The following is a 20,503-nucleotide window of genomic DNA, read 5'->3' on the forward strand; positions in this document are numbered from 1 at the left end:
ATAGCCCGACAGTGTTACACAGTTCATAACCTTGATTAGTTGCCAGTAAGTGTTATATCTACAGTATAATCAAGCCCTTGTCCGAAAGCTTCTGAAAAGGTTATCAGTTATTCAAAACTGTTGATTTTTTTAGTGGTAGTATTGAACGTAAAGAGAGAGATAGTATGCCTGAAGTGGGAACTAGAATCATTTGGAAGAATACAATTTATAAAGAGTATGGTAATAGGGCATCAGTAATTAATCTTTACGGAGTTAAACAGTAATATTAACAATGATAATAATAAATGGCATGAAGGGCGGCATATTGCATGTGCGTTGTGTGGAGCTGCAGAAGACCTTAACCACTCCGTACTGAACAATGAAGCGAAAAAACACTAAAAGCTAAATAGCTACAGCAACCATATCAGGACAGTAAGAAAACATATTGGGATGAGGATACTTACTATCTTACTATTTACAGAAGGAAGAACAGCAGAGAGGAAGGACATATCCCACAGAATGTGGGAAACGACAAAACGAAAAGAGCTCACAAGCGAAGACGAAGGAGTTAAGGAGGAGCCGATGCAAAGGCAGCACCTCAGTGGTGAACTGAACCGAACCCAACGTTGTTCAAATTGCCGATGAGGTAAACAACAGCAATCTGAGAGACCGCCGTAATATCCTGCAACAGGTATTTCGTCCCGGTGAGTCCAGCCTCGTGGGCGTAGCGTGAATTTGGGCGTTGTATATCATCTGGATAAGCTTCCTGTGTGTTACAGTTCGAGCTAGCCTATCCTAACCTACACCTAGGCTAGTGCAGGGTGTAGCCTACCCACGTAAGCAGGCCAGTCCGGGAGGCGACTGGTTTCCCCCGGTAGAATGCAGAGTAAGAGGATTGGGGATTGTCCAGGAGGGGCCGAGGCCCCCCCCCCTGGTCCAGGTTAGGACACCGAAGCTTCCTCACGTAGCCTATAGGCAGGCCTAGTCGGTTCCATTTCACGCGTCCTGTCGTGGGTGAAGACGTTGCGCGTGCATGCGCGCGGGTTGCCTTGCAAGCGATTGGCTTATGTTTTTGATATATATCGGCTACTTGTGGTAAATAGCTAGGCTATTTTCTCCAGTAACCTATTCGTATGTTTATAAACGAAGAAACTTCACTCCTTATGATGTAAATCGGGGTAGTTTGCAGTTTCGGTTGCCAGGCCGCGCAACGCTTTCTGCCCGCACCACAGTAACTCCGCCAAGGTAAGTAGTTCCGCGACCCAGCGACCCCACACTTTCGGGGCACGCCGCCCTATGTTAGGTTAGGTTGGTTACATCTGGTCGGGGCACGCCGCCCTATGTTAGGTTAGGTTGGTTACATCTGGTTAGGTCAGGACCTGGCACCACAGGGAAAGTTTTTCTTGTTTGTATCCGTCCGCCAGATTCCTAGTCGGAACCTACCCCACAGCCTTGGCCACCTAAACTGTAGGCGCTCCGTAAATCGTAGCCTAGGCGCGTTGATTTTGTGTTCATAATAGAATGTACAACACAGGCACGTGAAAGACGAGAGTTTATCAGACAGTCTACTCAGATCGAACACAAACGAACGATGAGCTTTCAGTAAGTATGGTTTATCCTGTTCGAATAGGCCAGACCACACGTAAAACTATGCTCTAAAAACTGTTCAGATCACAAGATTTTCTTGTCATTTAAACTTTATTCTCTGTACAGTTAAGTTGCATGTGTGTAAAAACAATTTATTATGATGTTTAACCTTGCCTAGAATGGCAGGTCCTGACCTAAACAGACTTTACCTTCCTAACCTCACTTAGGGTGCCATTCCCAAGTAACGCTAAGCATCAGAGACAATGGACTTGGCTTCTGTTCGGAGGTACAGTAATCCTTCAGTTATCTGGACTAATAGAGCCAAGGGTCCGCTGGAAAATAGCAGAATCCGAGTAATGGCGAGTAGAAAAATCTAGAGGTGTTCAAGGGCAACTCTGTACCCTTCCTCACCTAACCTTGTCAGTACCACATAACTGTAAACTCTCAGTATACATATAAACAACGAACATCACACTTTAAAATAAGCTGAAAACTATGCAAAAGGCAATTACTGTATCTACTTCTTTTCCCCCTTTTTTGTAATGAAATATACTACAAAAATACACTCTGAAAAAAATTTAACCTCTTCTTTTTCTCTCCATAGTAAATGACAGTTCAGTAGTCAGGCCTGTGTTTACCCATAGCCTACCATGGTTTTATGACCATTAATGTATTTTATACAGTAATTTCCTTATTAGTTGTTACCATATTGTATTAACATACCCAACATAAAACGTGTAGTCTGTGTGTGAATTATAGACCTAGGCTAGCCCAGATGTTATACTTACAGTATCCATTTACAAAAGTCAATTAGGCTATTGTAAGTGCATTTAAGATAAGGTAATGCTAATGAAACTGTTATTTTACTTACAGAATCCATTTATACTGTACTATTATATTGATATATTATCATCGTATTATGTATAAAAAAAGATCATCCTGCCATTTGTAATGTTTACGTTCTCAGAATCAGCTGATTGAGCCTACTGCTGAAAGAATTAGGAAAATGGGTGTTCAGAGGGGCAGCCAGTGCTACCTTTCTGCTCGGCACATGCATGTTCCTTGGGGTGTGTGTGGTACTGAACACTAGCTTTAACAATGGGGCAGAGCTATAAATGAACCCATCACTTTTTGTTAGCTAGATATACTGTAGCTGCCTTCTGACTCGTATATCGTTATGAGGGTATTACATGAGTCCCTAATCCTTTCTCACTCAGATGGGGCTCTACACCCTCTGTTAAGCCCAGGGCCCTACCACGCTGCATCCTTATGCCAGACTGGGTATAAAGTTACAGGCGTCATTGCTCCCCTTGCTCACTCTTCTGACTGGGATTATGACAATTCTGGGTGGTTACAACATCTAGTCTGTTGATGGAGACGACCTTCCACCAAATGAGTGAATCTCTGCATACAAGGCAATGGTTTATGTTTCAATGAGTTCAAACAAAAAATTTTATAATGAATTTGTATTTTTTTTTTTTTTTTTTTTTTTAGGTATACAACCAGAACCTTTTACCATAGTTCTGACTTCAATCACCATGTTTTGTCCCCGACAGTGAGGGAAAAAGTGCCTGTTGATGGCAGGTGAGTGAGGGGTATTTTGCCTCTCACCTTTCTGAATCACTAATTAACCCACTAACTGTTTTTAGTATGCACTGGAAGATACCTCTACATAAAAGGCTTTGGTTTGTTTAGTTAGAAAAAATGTAATTTACTTTAAAATTCTGTTATATATCATGTGACTTGAAGCCACATATTTGTAAAGAGATTACTTATGTGAAAAACATGAACTTAAAAAATGTGGCATTTACTTCATCAAACAAATAATTTGAGTTCATGGTTGGCATTTAATAAAAAGTTTTCAAAATGGTTTGCATATTACTGTATATTGTACTGTACAGTACTGCTTATTTAATTGATTTCTAATGTTATTTCATTTATTTTCAGAAAGATTCATAAGAAATTCAGTACAACTGTTCTTTGACAATGACGACAAGTGGATTTACCTTTAGTACACCAAGTGCAAGTGGATCTGCTGCACAAGCTGGGGGATTTAGCTTTGGTGGGCCCAGTTTTGGCAGTACCACTGCGCCTGGAACATCAACTGGCACAACAGGATTTAGCTTTGGGGGAACTGGAACGGGTGGGCCTGCTACAAGCTCAACAGGATTTAGCTTCGGAGGAACGGGAACAGGTGGACCTGCCACAAGCTCAACAGGATTTACGTTTGGAAGTGGAACATCGGGAACAACTACAGCTGCTGCTCCTTTTGGCTCTACATTTGGCACAGGGACTAGCAGTGCTGGTCAAGGTTTCCCTTTTGGCACAGGTACAAGTCAGGCAAATAAACCAGCATTTGGGTTTGGTTTTGGAAATCCACCAGCAAGTGGTGGATCTAATTTTCTTCTTGGGTCGTCATTTGGGTAAGATTTCAAACATCACTTGGTGATTTCTAGTGCTGTATATAGCTAATACTGTAATTGAGAATGAGCAGTAATTAGTAAAGATTAAGCTGCATTTTCTCTGCGTCACATTGCTTACTCTCTCTCTCTCTCTCTCTCTCTCTCTCTCTCTCTCTCTCTCTCTCTCTCTCTCTGTTGTTTCCTTTATATTCACAAAAAGTGCAAGCCATCACTTTAATTTTTTTTCTTTTTGCTGATCTTAGTAGGTCTAACTAAAGTCCTGAATTCTAGATAATCTTATATATGGACATAATTATTAACTGATGTAACTGCTGTACTATGGTGGGTACCATTTTTCCCTTATTTATTTAGTCTGCAGTTTTTAAAATTTTCTTTATATGTGTGATTTTAATTTTAGTCAGCACATGCTCGTGTGTAATGGGATTCTTGCCATGGTTTTTTTTCCATTCTTTGCTATAGGCTTCTGTAAACAGTGTGTGTAATTAATATTTAGTGTTTATGATGCTCTCATGTAGTAATTTTATTTGTTCCTATGGAAATACAAACCATCGCTTTTTATATAGGGGTATCCCTCAGTGCTAACTGGGATGGTCATTAAACTTAAGATAATTAACTAGTGGTTAAGTTGAACTGTTGTGTTTTTTATTTGAGTTTTTTGATTTCGAGGGATTGTTTTTTGGAGGGTTGAAGGATTAATTCTTTCATCCCTTCTGTTTTCATTAGATGAATCCACGGAGGAGTCTGCTTCTTCTGCAAGTGGCTGGGACTCCCTGGCTCCCCAAAGCCTCTGATGAGGCACATGTGAGAGGAGTACATGCAACATGTTCAGTACCAAATGCTCTCTTAGGGGAGTTTCCGTTGCGTTCTTCCTCCTGTGTCTTCAGAGACACACATGACATAACCTGTGGAACAGTGATTTCATGAAAAAACACCTGGGCATTTGTTTGATCCTTGGATCATGCACATAACAGAGGCGGTTTGGTTGTACAGTCTTGTGAGTACCTAGTCAACAGACCAGTGTGCAGGTAATTCCTCCTACTGTGCTTCTCTGATGTACACCAGGTTGAGACAACCCTGCCTATTCAACAGGCTATGATCACATCCCCTTACAGGTGTCATTCAATACCCCATCCCTCCCTACTGTGAACCCCCTAATTGGTCATGTACCTGCTGTTAACTCAGACTTTAAAAAGACCAGAAAACCAGATCCTTTAGGGTGACCACGGAAAATAAGTTGTGGTCAATAGTTCGACCGACAAACGCTTTTTTGATACGATATCCGCTATGCTTGCCTCCGACAGGGATACCTTAAGATTTCGTCAAGTCAGTGCTCGAAACATACCTGGCTGGAATGACTTGGTTAAAGATCTGTATACACACTCAGAGATATTTTTTTCCTGTGGCGGCAAAAGGGTAGCCCAAGGGAAGGACACTTTACATTGCTAATGAGGCAGGCAAGAGTGCAGTTCAAACTTGCTCTTAGCACTACAGACTAAATGAAAAGCAACTAAGACCAGATGCAATGTTTAGAAAATTAGAATCTAGCTATTACCCTTGTCTTTGGAATGATATTCAATCCCTAAATCCCAAAACTAAGAAGCTATCACAGAGAGTCGGAGAAGCCATCGGCGATGAGGCTATCGCAAGAGTGTGTGGCTGAATTGTATAAATGATCAAGACCTCCTGAAGGGAGGTAGATAACCACCTTACTGATAACATTGTCTCATTTTCGGCAATCGTATTATGCCAGGTAACATCGTCAGTGCCATTAACAACTTACCCAATAAAATCACCCATCTACAGTGGTCTTCCTGCAGAAACTTTTCAAATTCCGCCACCCGGTAATTTACATTTTGCTAGCTGCCCTAGTCAGTGCATGCATAATTCGCCAGTGTCTCCCAGACTCCCTACTCTTAGTTCACTTAATACCATTAATCAAAAAGAAGCTAAAGGATGCAGCTGACCCTGGCAAGTATCGCCCGATTGTTGCAATTACTAATATTGTGTCAAAGATATTTGAGTCAGTTGTTCTAGTGAGACTTCTCCCCTTTCTACACACTACTGACAACCAGTTCGGCTTTAAAGCAAACCACTCAACCGACACCTGCATCTACATCCTGAAAGAATTGCTGAACAATTACCTATCATCAGCCTCTCCTGTTTTCCTATGTTTTGTAGATGTGAGAAAAGCATATGACAGAGTAAACTACCTGAAGCTCTTCCTGAAGCTGCACAATGAGGCACGTTTCTGTATCTAATTGGCATTTTATGTTGTTGGTTCTCCACACCACACAGCAGTTCTGTGTCAAATGGGGTAACGCATTGTCGCACACCTTCAGCTCCCTAAATGGACTCCAGCAAGGGAGCATTCTCTCTCCCTACCTGTTTAACATGTACACAGATGCCCTGAATGTCAAACTGAACTCTCTCCCATTCAGATGCACTATCAACGAAACAACAATATGGTGAACCCCCCGTATTCGCGGGGGATGCGTACCACACCACCCCCACGAATAGCTAAAATCCGCGAATACTTAAAACCCCTCTAAAAACACTTAGAACTGCCCATTTTGATAGTTTAAACACAGAAAAACCCTGTAAAAATGCATATACCTGAGTATTTTAATAGTTTTATCACAAAAAGTTCATTTATGCATGAAAATTATATGAAAATACAGTAATTAGTGAATATTTCTCGGTGAAAAATACCGCCAATGGGCGAATTTTCCGCGAATAATGGCTAGATATGTTCCACAGAGAAACCCGCGAATGTGTGAGTCTGCGAATCATGAGAACGCGAATACGGGGGGTTTACTGTAAACCATCTTTGTTATGCCGATGATATGGTTCTGATTTCCCCATCAGTGCAAGGTCTCCAGCGACTCACCGACACCTGCTGCCAATATGCAGAGAAATTTGATATCATATACAACAAAACCAAGACCCAATGTATGTCCCTGCTCCCTAGATCGCTTAAGCATATTGCAGAACCACTAATCTTCCTCAGAAATCATTGTCTGGAATTCATGCATGAATTTCCGTATTTGGGCCAGATTATCATGGACGACCTAAAAGATAGGGCAGATATAGAACAGAGGCGTCGTAAACTATGTGCAGCTAGCAACATGATTGCAAGGAGGTTTGTGTTCTGTCACTGAGAAACGAAACTGCTGCTCTTCCGCTCGTACACTGCTGTAGTGTATATGGGTGTTCCCTTTGGACGAACGAACTATACCCAAGAGACCATGAGACATATCAGTGTTGTTCACGACATTCTGAGACGCCTCACAAACACTTCTCGCTATCACTCCGCCAAGCAGATGTTCATAGAAAACCGCCTGGGTAATTTGAAAATCATCGTGAGGCAAACTGTGTCCAGTCTGATCACCCAACTGAGAAACAGCAGCAGTTCGCTCATACAAAGCATCCTAAGCAGTGAGGCAAGAAGAAGATCTGAATTGTGGGAAAGATGGGATAATGAGGCGTCTGTTCCTTAAATGACTTATTCTCTATTTTTGCAATTATGAAGTCTCATCTCCAGAATCTGTCAGTATTATTATTATTACTATATTTGTGTTATAATTATTATTATTAGTATTATTACTATTATGATTATGATTATTATTATGTTTCTGCCTTTCTTGTTATTCATATTTTTACTTTTTCATTATTACTGTGATTAATATCATTGTAGAGTTTTGCAATTTTCTGTATTCGTATTTAGCCTTCTGGACCTGACTTCTGTAACCACCTAAAGTTCCCAGCTGGAAATTAATTGTCTGCAATCTGTATTTTTTATTATCATTTTTTTCCCTATTATATTCCATATAATTACTGTCATTACCGTTATTATGAATTCTATTTTTTCTACTTCATCAGCAACTTTGTGAATACTGCCGATAATTATTTTGGTCATGTTACCTTATGTATTGTGTGTACAGTATTTTATTTGTATATTCCATGTATATGGCCCTGAGCTGAAATAAAGATTATTTTTATTATTATTATTATTATTATTATTATTATTATTATTATTATTATTATTATATTTTAGGGAAGTTCTCAACTTCCAGTATCTTCCAGTTTGCATTCCTTTGGCTTGCTAATCAAGTAATGATTTAGTCAGGTGAAATGAAAGGGCTCTATTTAACTTTATATATTATTTGGAATTTGGTACTCTGTTCCTCTTGCCTTTCCAGGTGTTATAGCATAAGTAAGATAAGATTTACATATATTATAAAAGCAATTATAAATTATGTATGTCCTTCAAGGTTTCACAAGTCCCTTATGACCCGGTAGGTTCTTTGTAACAACAGCATTTACAAAGTTTTGTTTTTATTGCAGAGCAAAACCAAACACTGGATTTGGAACCCAAGGAGCAGGTAACTTCCATGTTTTTTTCTTTGTTGTGGGTATTGCATGATTATAATTTCTGAGATATTTTTCCTTTTGTGTTGTTTTGTTAATCTGAGCACAGGAAATTAGTCATGATGTGTAATCGGACAAAATATTTCAAATCATTTATTGTTTTAGGTAATCGGATCTGGAACTTTTTGCACCAAATTTCAGAGTAAAGTGTGCTTCAAGTAATATTTTAGCACATGGCATTCATGGGACTTGTCATTCATTGCCCTTAAGTGGATATTTAAAAACACTGTATAGTAAAGTACTATAAGGTAGTAGAGTATGAGTAGATCATTTATTGAGAGAAATATTATCTCTTGGGAGATCCTGGTATTACAGTAATTTTCAGCATTCTGTTAAGAAATAAACAAGTATATATACTGTAATTTGTTTTAAGGTAACTTGCAATGTTCATGGAATGTTCATTTATTGTTTTGTAGTGTGTAAGTTATGTTATTGTCAGCTATATTTTATAATACTTCTCTGTGTCATATAATTCTTTTGCATCTGGTGTATGCAATATCCTTTTTTTGTAAGGTTAATTGGCTTTATGACTTAATTCTGATGAACTGTGACCATTGTGAATAACAGCTATATTGATATCTCTCAAGTTGGAAGTTATTACATAATTCCATAGTGACTGCATGCCATACTTTACCAAGCTCCTATGCGTCACAGATCAAATACTTTGTTTTAGCCTAGACTGCTTTTTGATATCATTGTGGTTTTTTAGTTCAGAGAAGTACTAAATTAAACTGCTCTTATATATGTGGTGTAACAACACAGTATGAGTAATTATGTGATTATCCAAGGTTGTGTTGTTTTGTCAGCACAGTACACTAGATCACTACAGTGACATAATCATTGAGTAAAGGTGGTAGGTACACTAGCTGGCCATGATTAGATGTTAATGCTACAAGCAGATTTTTGATAAGGCGACTGACCTTGTAAATCATCATAATGATTCATGCAAGAAAATATACCCCGTGAAGAGAGAGGTTTAAGACTCTTGTAGTAACTTTTCAGATCCCCTCTTTGAGTTACAGTAGGCAGCGTCTTATTTTTTGTTTTCCTTTTTTATTCTCCAGATGCAAGCCAGCAACTTCAATTTAACACTGGACAGCCTGACCAGTCTTTGGCTCTACATTTAGCCATTTGTGCTCCATCGTATTTCAACAATGAGAACGACGAAGTGCTACGGAAATGGAATCAACTCCAAGCATTTTGGGGAGCCGGAAAAGGTAAGTGAAAAATAATTTTTGTGTGAATATTGCTGCTGCATTAATTGTAGTAATCCTTCACGCTTCTGTGGATTGACAAAGCAGTTGTGAATCATAGGTTCAAATGACAAAATGTGTTTTACATGAATGGATGGAATATTTTCTTCCTTGAAGGAGACTTGTCTTACCTACAGTGATCTGTCACTTTTGGACTTTGTTTCGTTACTGTCGAATGTGTGTAGACTGTAGATTGATTGTAAATTGAGCTTTTCATAGAATTGTCCATACAGCAAATACCTTTTTTTCCTTCATTTTCCAAACCCCAGGAAGCCCTAGTTACCAAGTGCAGTGAGACTTTCCCCAGCTCAAACAGTCCCCTGTCACACTTGCCTCATTTTAGGTTGTATTCCATCACTCATACACAAACTATGGATGTTATGTATGTGTTGTAAGGAAGGTTCTGAATTGACATCCTGACTGGTTGTTGTCTAGTTTGTTACTGATCTATGTACAGAATATTCACAGAGGTTATTGGTTGGTGCGAGCCACAACATAGTTGCTAATCTGACAAATCAAAACGGGGATTAAGTTTAGGCGTCTTGTGTTTGTTCACAGACAGAAACATACAAATAGTTTGATACAGAAGATTCAGTTGAAGATTGCAAGTACATGATTGGAGAGCTGGCATAACAGTGCGTACAGTGGTGATCATAAATGGAGGAGATATGCTTTCTCCACCCACGTGTTCCTCTTGCCTCACCAGGTGAGTCACAGGAGAAAGTGCATCTTGGTTGTAGGTCCACTGGTGGGCCACGCATGTGGCCGGTACAGATACTCCCCCTCCAAAGAAAGGCCCCCTGGTTGCCTATAAAGGTGCGTCTGTCGCTCGTCTCCTACTGGCGCCCTCATGTGGTTGGAGAATTTCCTGGCTCTCAAGGTGGGCTGTAGGTTGAAGGATGATGTTGGCTAATCCTTCAGTAGTCTGCTTGAAGATTTCGTCCGGCAGGAAGTCGAGGAAGGTGCCTGGGGAGGTCGTTTCTGCCCTGAAGAACCATGCCTCTGGGTTGCGTGGCGTGAACGACGGTAGGCGTGTGGAGGAGGCGGCAAGGGCTTCGTTGCCACTGTTTTTACTAGATCTTTCAGTATGCTACAGTATTATGACAAGCTTAGTGAGTTAACATTATATCACCCCCCTGCTTTCATAATGCTCTTATAATTTGCTTATCTTGCTGGTCTGTTATGTGCCTTGTCAAGATCCACAGATATGTGATACAGTCTCTTCCTCAGTATTGTCCTTCCTCAGTGGTAATTTTCATTATAAAGGCTGACATTGATTTTCCCAGCATAAAGCCAGAGTGGTAGTTACTGACATTAACAAGGGGTTTCCGTCAGCACCTTCTCCAGTATACTCATAGCATACTCAAACAGCTTTATTCTTTTGTAATCTTCTTGCTGTAGTGCTTTCCCCTTTCCTTTGTAAATTACAGACAGTCCCTGGGTTACGACAGGTCTGGCTTATGACATTCTGAGGTCACGACACTTGTCAAATATATTCATCAGAAATTATTTCCCGGTTTACGATGCATGTTCCAGGGTTATGATGCTGATGACTCCGATCCTACGGAAGAAATATGGCTCCAAAGCGGCAGAATAATAAAAATTTGTAGGTTTTTTATGAAAAACTCAATAAAAATGCAGTTTACATCGTTTTCAATGCACCCAAAGCATTAAAAGTAAGGTTTTCTTGTGATTCTTGACGATTTTTGATGATTTTTTGGCTTACGACGATTTTCAGCTTACGATGCTGCGTAGGAACGAAACCCGTCGTAAACACTGCCCATATTATTGTTATACTTTATTTGTGTACACAAACCTTCGCTTGTTTCTATTGGGATATAAATGCTTTGCCTTTTATATAGGGAGTCTCTCATTTAAAGAACGAAGGTGTGTAGGAACAAATAACAAATTTTTTAAGTAATTTTTATTTTTCCTAACATACAAACCTGAAGTTCTTTACATTCACGTGCCACCTTAGCCACCCCTCGTTATGGTACCAGGGCCGAAAGAAAGTGGAGTGCATTACAACGGGTGGGCAGGGCTTCCTTCTACCTTTTGGTATTAATGACCTTGTCTGAAAGATGAACAGCCATTCCAGCTCTCGTTCGCAAGCTAAATCCTCATGTAAAGAACTTCAGGTTTGTATGTTAGGTAAAATACAAATTAATTTAAAAATCTGTTATTTAATAACTGTTCTGGGGATGTCGGGTAAGTTTATTATCGTTTGTTTCTCCTGTTACTTTTAGGAATTTGCTTATTTTTATAAACTCGCAAAGTAAATAATAAGATATAGGAAAACAAGGTAGGAGAACTTGTAGTGAAACAAGGTCGAACAGAAACAGCAAGCTTACAATAAACTACTATAAGCACATGAAGTACAGAAATTTTTCTCCCTCTTATTTCAGGATATTATGCCCAGAATATGCCTCCCATAGAATTTACTCCAGAAAACCCGTATTGTCGATTCAAGACTGTTTGTTATGCCAAGATTCCAAATTTCAAAAATGAGGATGGGATTGTTCATGTGGTCATTGGAAAATCAATTTCTGATGTTGAGTAAGTACATAGATCATCTTGTGCAAAGTGTCTCATACATTAGCAGAGTGTGAAAGCTTTTATCTTTAAGACAAATGTTAACCTTGGTATTGACTGTTGTCAGAAGAATTTATGTTTTTTTTTTCACTTTATGCAATTCTTACCTTTTAGGAAACATTGAGACAGTGTACCTGGTATTCTTTATACCAAGGTTTTTGATTAAGCTTGTTCTAATTAGATAAGTTCCCAAATTTTTGTCTTATGAGCCTGTTCGCTGCTCAGCCACAATATACCACTGCTGTCCATGTTGTTTATGTAATCATTTCCAGCACAGAGCATAAAAAGGCGTCAGTCTGTCCTTCTTACGTGCTGTATAAGAAAAGTGGCTTTTTTCTGTGTATAGGAACCTTTGAAGTTTATTGTTTGAAGAAATGAAGATCATTGTATCAATACCTTACATCCAGACCCTACAATTTTGCCCTTTTCTTAATAGCAGTAAATGAACACATTAAAAGGGAGTTAGCCAGATATTTCCTGTCTTGTTCTGTAGCCCACCTTCACTTCTTTAACTTATAGTAAGGTTACAAGGATTAGGATGGTTGTGGTGCCAGTACATAAATTATTTTATTCAACTTGTACTGCTTCCATTGCAATACATTATTATTACTTCGTACCTTATGAAAGTGGAGAACCCACTTCAAGCAAGTGGAATTAAATGTGATTGTTTTATCAGCTGCATTTAGTTTGTATAAAATTTTGTCTCAGTTAGTTAACTTATGATTGTTTTTTCTGTTACTGCATTCCACCTGTAACTCTCCTATATCTGTCATTCTTCCATGAATGGAGAGGTAAAGATTCCTTGATGGTGATCAGCAGAGTTCATCACTCCTGGTCTCAATGATTCTTGTGGCTCATAGTTGGCCACAAGCACCTGTTGGTGCCTCAGTGGCTGTAAGCTGAGTGGTACTCTGATCTGCTGACTCTTTTGGTCGAGGCACTGAGAGAGAGTTCTCTGTGGCCCACCCTCCTGTGTCAGCCACATGTTTTACAGGTATCATTAGACGGTTCATTCCCTGCTTTTTCACGTGTGGAAGTTACCCTGCTGAGTGTCTTGCAAGAAAGAGATTTTTCTCTCCAGTCTGCAAGGGAGATGTTTAGGCACCTCCATTATTTTGCAAACTTGTACCAGGGAGAGTGGAGATTTTCTGTAATTGATGTCATGGAAGAGGCATATGTTTGGATGGAGCATCTGTTCAGCAGATCGCCTTCACCTAGATAAGCTCCTCTCAGTTTCAGTTTTAAAGGGCTATTGCTTAACCATGATGCAGGGATTGTAACTGAAGGGGCTGGATTTCTTCATTGTAGTTGAGTTATCCAAGTTAATGAGATGTTTCAAGCAGGTTTGTCCTCCCCAGGAAATTCAACCTCCTTAGTAGGTTGTCTCACTTGTTCTCCAAGCTCACCAAGACTTTCCTCAGGCCTCTGTCACAACCTTTGAGCAGGGACCTCGCCCTTAGCTTTGGCCTTTGAAAAAAATAGTGGGAGGGTTAATGTTTCATCTCTAATCACCAGAAAAATATGTAAAATACGAATTTTATATAAGTGACTTACCAAGTAATTACATAGCCTATTGTTTCCTTGCATGGCAGCTTAAGTTAAAAATTTTGTGGGTAACGCCTCCAAGTATAGTGCAGGTGACTGGTCCCGCCCACTAACGGGAATACCAAGAACTACTAGCCGACAACCTTATTCTGTTTCTGCTGGCGCTCAAGTCAACACTGAGTGTCGATGTCAGCTTTGTTCTTAAATTTGCCAGTTGGCGACCAGATTTCGGTGATGTATTATCGCTGATTTCGAGTAACCTTCTAGCCTACATAGGCTTTCAGGATCAGTATTTTATTGTTTGTTTTTAAGATCCGATTCAGATTTATCATTTTTCGCTGCAGTAGCGAATTTGCAGTCAAATTGTTAACTACCAGTAGCATAGTTTACTGTGCTACCACCTTTACTGGTTAATGTAATAAAACATAAACATTTTGTTCGTTGCCAAACCAATATTTATGTTAATGAAATGCTTATCTGCAAGTCTTAGTTGATGTTTTTTAGGATTTGAGACGTGTCTGTATGACGATACTTTGTGTACTTCAGCTATTCTCGGTAAAGGTTAACTTCCTTTTTCCAAATAGAGTAATAACATAAATATTGTGTTCACTACCAGGCCGACATTTTTTGGTAGTGTATACATATCTGAAAGTCTCAAATAATGTTTGACAGGATTTGAGATATGTCTGTATGATGGTATTCAGTGTGCTTCAAACTATGTCAGTAAAGGTTAACTTTCTGTCAGTAAAGGTTAACTTTCCTATTCCGAGTAGCGTAAAAACCAAAATATTGTGTTCGCTACATCGTTTGCTGATTGGCGTAATAAAATGTAAATATTATTTTATTTTTTTTTTTCGCAGACCTTGCATTTATTAGTAACTGGCTCGGCATAGCGGAAGGAAGCAGAGGACTTTCTCCTACTTTCTCTTCACCTTGTAGTAAGATAACGAGCGTTGTAGAACTGGGGGGTACAGTATACCTGGAGCACCCACCACTCAGTGCATGGGTCTTGGTCTTTTTTCCAGTGCAGGTGACAGTGTTATCTGGTTGTTTTATATTGTGGTACTGCGCTCAAGACAAGGGCACTTTTGAAGTTTTGCAGGGACTTTCGAAGTGTTGCTAATCTTCGGTTAGCTCCTTCGCTACAAAACTTCCAATTATGTCTTGCTAGCCAGCGGTGAACCTCCCTGGCTAAAAAGTTCTCACTAAATTAGGGGCGACCCACTACAGGTTAGGATGAGCACCGACCAGAGGCAATTTCTATTCCAGTCTCTCTTAACTAATAAGGAACTACAAGCATTGTATTCAGTGCTAGCAAAATTTCTGTTTCAAATTCATTACATGGCTTAATGTTTTGGAGTAGAATATGTACATTTATCCCTCCTCCTTTCAATGTGGAGTCAGCTATGTAATTACTTGGTAAGTCACTTATATAAAAGTGACATTTTTATGATAAAATAAAGTTCTATACGTAATTTACCAAGTAATTACATGATTGGAGCCCTCCCTCCTTCCCTCCAATGGACATAAGGCATCAACAGAATGAGGTTATCTGCTAGCATTACCCGAGAATTTTTGAATTTAGGCTGCTGTGCAAGGAAACTGTAGGCTATGGAATTGTGTGGCAAGTATATATAAAAATTTATTTCACTGTAAAAATGCCAGTTTCATATGCAGGCAACACAAAACCAAGCAGTAGCAAGTTTACCACACCACGGAATTAGTGCGCATTTAAATGTTGCCTTTTTTTATTTTTGTTTTGCTCGATTTAATGTGCCGTACTTCATTACAAGTTTGATTGACTCTAACTTATCATAACAGTACTCAAGAGAATACTTTGTCACTTGATATTTCATCTCTAATCACCGCAAAAGTATTTAAAATGTGAGTTTCATACGTAGGCAACACTAAACCAAGCAGGCTGTAGTGAGTTTACCCACACCACAGAATTAGTGTGTACGTATTTGTCGTGATTTTTTTTTTTTTTGGCTGTTCTTGATTTACTGTACCATGTTTCATTACAAGTTTAGTTTATGCTAAGTATGGTTATCACACATATGAAAGTACACAAGAGAATATTTTATCACTGTTGATATTTTTCTCTCTCTCTCTCTCTCTCTCTCTCGTGTACGCTTTGTACGATTGCATTCATCTTTTGGTTTGAAAGAATAAGAAGTTAGGAAATACAGTAAAAATGCTCGGGTCGTGGCCAGAGCAATTTTATCCAAACAAGGAGTGGGAAGATCTTCACCTAGGGTGAACATCGTGAAATTGCCCTTGAAAGGGGTCAATTTTGTGTTCACTGCCTGCCACTCCGTCAGAGTGCGAGGAGAGCCGACTGGGCTTGGTCTCTAGGGGATGATGACAGTTTCCCTAGGAACCTGTCTGATCGAATCCAGGCTTCTTGTAAGCCTCACGGCCAGGATAAGGGGGCAAGAGATCGGGGAAGAACTCCAACTCCTCCAACCGTCTCGTGCCCAGACCGTCTAAGGTGAGTTTGCCATCATGTTGGATGGCCCGGAGTGCGAACCGCCAAGGGTTTCCGACATCAAACGGCGGGAGGTCCGAGTGTCGGGGATAGAGTACTGCGGTTCGGCTTTAGGTTGGCGAGCCAAACCTTCCAGTACACTGTCATAAGTGGCAAACTTTTTCGGAGATCTTCTCAAACCTCGAGTCTAGATCCTGCGTGAACTGTTTGTACAGTTCAGTGGCCAGGGCCTGTGCGCCAAAAAGAGGCTGGGGAGGAGGGCTTGGTTTTGCAGCCCTCTTACTCGCGCCCTTGCTGGAGGAGCTAGACTTACTCCCGGAGGCCACCGGTCCTGGGACCTTAGCCTTCGACGGGGAAGGGCATGCCTTCTTAGAAGACGAGGACTTATAGCCCTTCGCTTTTCCATGAAGTCTTCAACTTGGGGATAGCAGACGGAGCTCTATCACCCAAAGAAGAAGACTTCACAAAACCTGAAAAAGATGACATAGATGAATCAGGGGAGTTAAACAAAGAGGGGCCCGCCCCAACCTCCTCACTTACCTCTCCACTTACCACCTGGTCCTGCTCCGTATTCATAGGTTCCAAGTCGAGATTTAGTGCGGCAACATCCTCCGAGACCTCGGCGCACAAAAATGTCCACTTGAGGTGGCTGGGTCGCATCGAGGATCTGCTGGATAATAGGGGTGGCAAGTTCTTCCGGAACTGCTGCGGCCACCCGTGCGCGGGTAAAGCAGATCCTCAACCTGGCGCCGAGGACGAGGGCTTCCCCGACGGAACATTTCTGCCGAACCCAGCCACCCAGGCCCGGAGGGATTCCAAGGCAGACTTCTTGGAATTTTCATCCGCCTGCAAGGAAACCTGTGGTTAGTCCGAATACAAAGACCGACGGAAGATATAATCAACGTAACAATATGAGGAGCATGGACCGGAGGAAAGAAGACTTTCACTTACCGACTCGTCTTGGATGGTTGAGGAAAGAGCGAAGCAAACCTCACAGCCATCGGGTGCCAAACAACCAGGTCGTCTAGCCGGACCGCACAACCAGCGTGGGTCCGACACACTACGTGCCCGTAGGGTTGTTGAAGGGAGGCGTACACCCGGCTCCTCACAACGCACAGTCTGTAAAAGTAACAGTACATGAACTCACACTCTAAGCAAAATAAAGCCGGCAAGGCCGAAACTCAACTACAACCGAATACTCGGTGTAGAAGAACTACCAAATAAAAACTGGGCCAATAAGCTTTAAATGCAACGAGTGGAAGTTTAAGATTCATACTCGGAGGGCTCCGGGAATGAAGGAACGAGAAACCAGGAACCAACCTTAAGGGCTGCCAGAAAATAACGCGGAGCCCCAGGTGTGGGACCGAATCACGAAATGGTAAAACAAAATAATAATAATAATAACAATAAATTATAATAATAATAACAATAAACAAAATTAATAATGATGGTAACCCTCCGGGTCCGAATACTAGCATTACATGGAACCATCTCACACCTATCTCCCGCCGGGAAGCTAATGGGTAAAGGAACAATGTCCATAATATACGGCGGGCCACACCTAAACCCAAACTTCGTGAGTCCGATGGGGAGACGAGAGGCGAGACAGGATCCGAACACGCTCGAGCAAACGAACCACCCACCCCAACACAGCGAAGCTGGGGACGACATGGGAGGAGCGATCTCTCAACCAATAGGAGAAGTCCCTGACTGGAGAAAACGCCATCTAGCGTCACCCGCACGAGTCGCAAGGCTGAGGGGGGGGTGGAGAGGAGTAGGCTACTAGAAGGGGAGAGGAGACAAGGAGAACATGATACCCCGCTCAACTGCAACCTTCCTTCCCAAGGAACTTGAGGGAAGCCTACCCAGGGAGCTACACAGCCCAAAGCCCAACATCTCCTAGGCGTAGCCTAATAAATCCAAACCTAGTATAGGTTAGGAGGGAGAGAGGGGTGAAAAGGGAGAGGAGTAACCAACAGGGAGAAAAATTTTGTGCCGAGAGCCAGCAGGGAACGATCAGGGGATAAGAAGGCGAATAGCCTAGAGGAACACGTCCAAAGAACTCGATTCCTCCGAAATTGGGGGAAGAGGACTAAGGGGCTCACTCTGACCCACAAACGGACCCTGAGGAACAGCAACAAAACTCCCTCAACCTGATCTCCACACCCAGGGCAAGGGATGGAGCCTACACTATGACCATCACATAAAATAAAATTATGTTCACAGGAAGTGTAGCCTACCACGAGAGTAATTCAAAACATTTATAGGTCTCATCAGAGGCAAACTACACAACCAAAAACAAATAAAACTAAAAACATTAACTCAATTTAAGAGCACCATCTTCAATAATAACATAATAGCCTATGAGACTAAATGAAAAGGAACCCGACCTGGTTGGGGGTACAGGATGGGGCAACTCCTATGCAAAACAAAAAAACAAAGTGGAGGGAGAGCCATCGCACGGAACCACCAGGAAGGGAGTCAAGGGCAAAAATCTAAATAAATATATAGCGACTGGGAGAAAACTCCGACCGAAAGAACAGAAGGAGTCGCCTCGCCGCCATGGCTGAAAGGGGACGCTTGTGGCATCATACGTAAGATCTCAATATTTATGAAAATACGAGACCAAAACAGCCAACAATAGATCAAAAGCCCCACAAGAAGATGGTACTTAACTTAGAGATGGAAAAGGTGCTCGAAGCCATCGTAGATGAAGAAAATAAATCCAAAATAGGGACGAGCACACAAAAGAAGCGGACGAATCACGTGCTAGAAAATGGAATGAAGCAGGTGGCGCTGGTGTCGCCGCCCTGGCGGGTGTAGAGTGTGGGAGCTGTAACGGCTCACCGCTCTTTTACGGGGGTTTTGATAAGGAGAGGTCTTTCGAGTATATTTCCGTGGTAGTGGTATTTCACTCACCCTTCATTATACCGACGTCTTCTAAAAGACGGTCGACTGGGGGTAGTAACCCCAGCTTTCCTGAAAGCTCTTTTTCTCTGGTATATCTAGCATTGTTATACCTAGAAATTCGTGCTGTAATGGAATTTCACCGGCTGACACGGGACTGGACTCAGAAATGTTAATGAGAATACTGTAGCATAAAATATAAATAAAAGTGAAGGAGTGTGTGTTACTGTACTTAGACTTCGATGTAAACATACCTCTCTCTCTCTCTCTCTCTCTCTCTCTCTCTCTCTCTCTCTCTCTCTCTCTCTCTCTCTCTCTCAGCACTGTACATATCCTTTAAAAAATGTGAATTACTACATCATAAATATAAAAACACGAAACCAAATAAGCTCTATCGAGGCAGGTCTGCCTAGCCCTATTCACCCATCCAACACTGCATCCGCAACTCTTTTCCAGCCATAGATACTGCTCCCCAGCCCCACCCACCTTTCAAAACAACACCTCTGATCCTTCCTATACCCTGCCTTGCTACCCCCCACCCCTCTCCCCCACCATGGAAACTTCTCGAGGCCTCCCCGACCCCCAAAACCTTTTCTCTGTCAGCCAGAGCATCAGCAGTGTTACCAACAGTTTCTTGAGGCCATGCAACGTTGCCAACCATCAGAAGATAGTTTTTTAAATTTTGAAAAATTTATATCATATATCTTTTGGGCCTTGGTCCCTGGTCTGGGTGTGTCGGATAATGGCGAGTTTTGGATAATGGCGATCCGCATAATTGACGGATTACTGAATGATTTTTTTTACTATTGATTCAGTTTCATTTTTTACCTATTTTTTTCCACCAACAGTCGTACTAAAGGGTATGTAGAATAACCTCTGTGTCAAGAATACTATTTTTTTATTCAGGTATTTTATGCCATTTGCATTTTAATAGTTTGCCTTCTTTCTCATTTTCAGACCCCACAAAAGTCAGATTATCTCAACCCTTTCATCATCTGTTTTCAATGGAGCAGAAGTTGTTGTTGATGATGTGTATGCGAGTGAGTTACCTGATAAAACAAATCTTAGGATGTATGTACAGCAGCATGGAGGAAGTGGTAGGTAAACTTTGATTAACAAAGGCAAACTTTCTTGATAAGGTAAACATATGAGCTGAAGGTTGCAGATTTTTTAAAGATTTTCTTATGTCATGCACATTTATTAGTATCCTATACTTGTCAAAAATAAGGTTATTACTACACTATACTTGAAAGCTTTATAACTCTGGTATATCAGAAATCATTGCACTTGTACAGTGCTTA

At 41.0% G+C, this 20,503-nt stretch overlaps 1 protein-coding gene across 3 annotated transcripts in view; it reads left to right on the forward strand.

Moving 5' to 3' along the window:
* Positions 1-387: 387 nt before the first annotated feature.
* The window catches only part of LOC136847657 (nuclear pore complex protein Nup54-like), a 33,825-nt gene continuing 13,709 nt past the window's right edge, over positions 388-20,503 (forward strand). Inside the window, exons 1-6 of one of the 3 annotated variants that reach the window (XM_067119456.1) lie at positions 388-683; positions 3,514-3,989; positions 8,334-8,371; positions 9,482-9,634; positions 12,076-12,226; positions 20,160-20,299. In XM_067119456.1, coding sequence (XP_066975557.1) covers positions 3,553-3,989; positions 8,334-8,371; positions 9,482-9,634; positions 12,076-12,226; positions 20,160-20,299 — 919 coding nt within the window. In that variant the 5' untranslated portion in view covers positions 388-683; positions 3,514-3,552. Of the gene's footprint in view, positions 684-3,065; positions 3,151-3,513; positions 3,990-8,333; positions 8,372-9,481; positions 9,635-12,075; positions 12,227-20,159; positions 20,300-20,503 lie in introns of those variants that run through there. The other 2 variants (XM_067119457.1, XM_067119458.1) reach the window with 2 other exon arrangements.

Source organism: Macrobrachium rosenbergii, chromosome 17, assembly GCF_040412425.1.
Source record: "Macrobrachium rosenbergii isolate ZJJX-2024 chromosome 17, ASM4041242v1, whole genome shotgun sequence".
Taxonomy (NCBI): Eukaryota; Metazoa; Arthropoda; class Malacostraca; order Decapoda; family Palaemonidae; genus Macrobrachium; species Macrobrachium rosenbergii.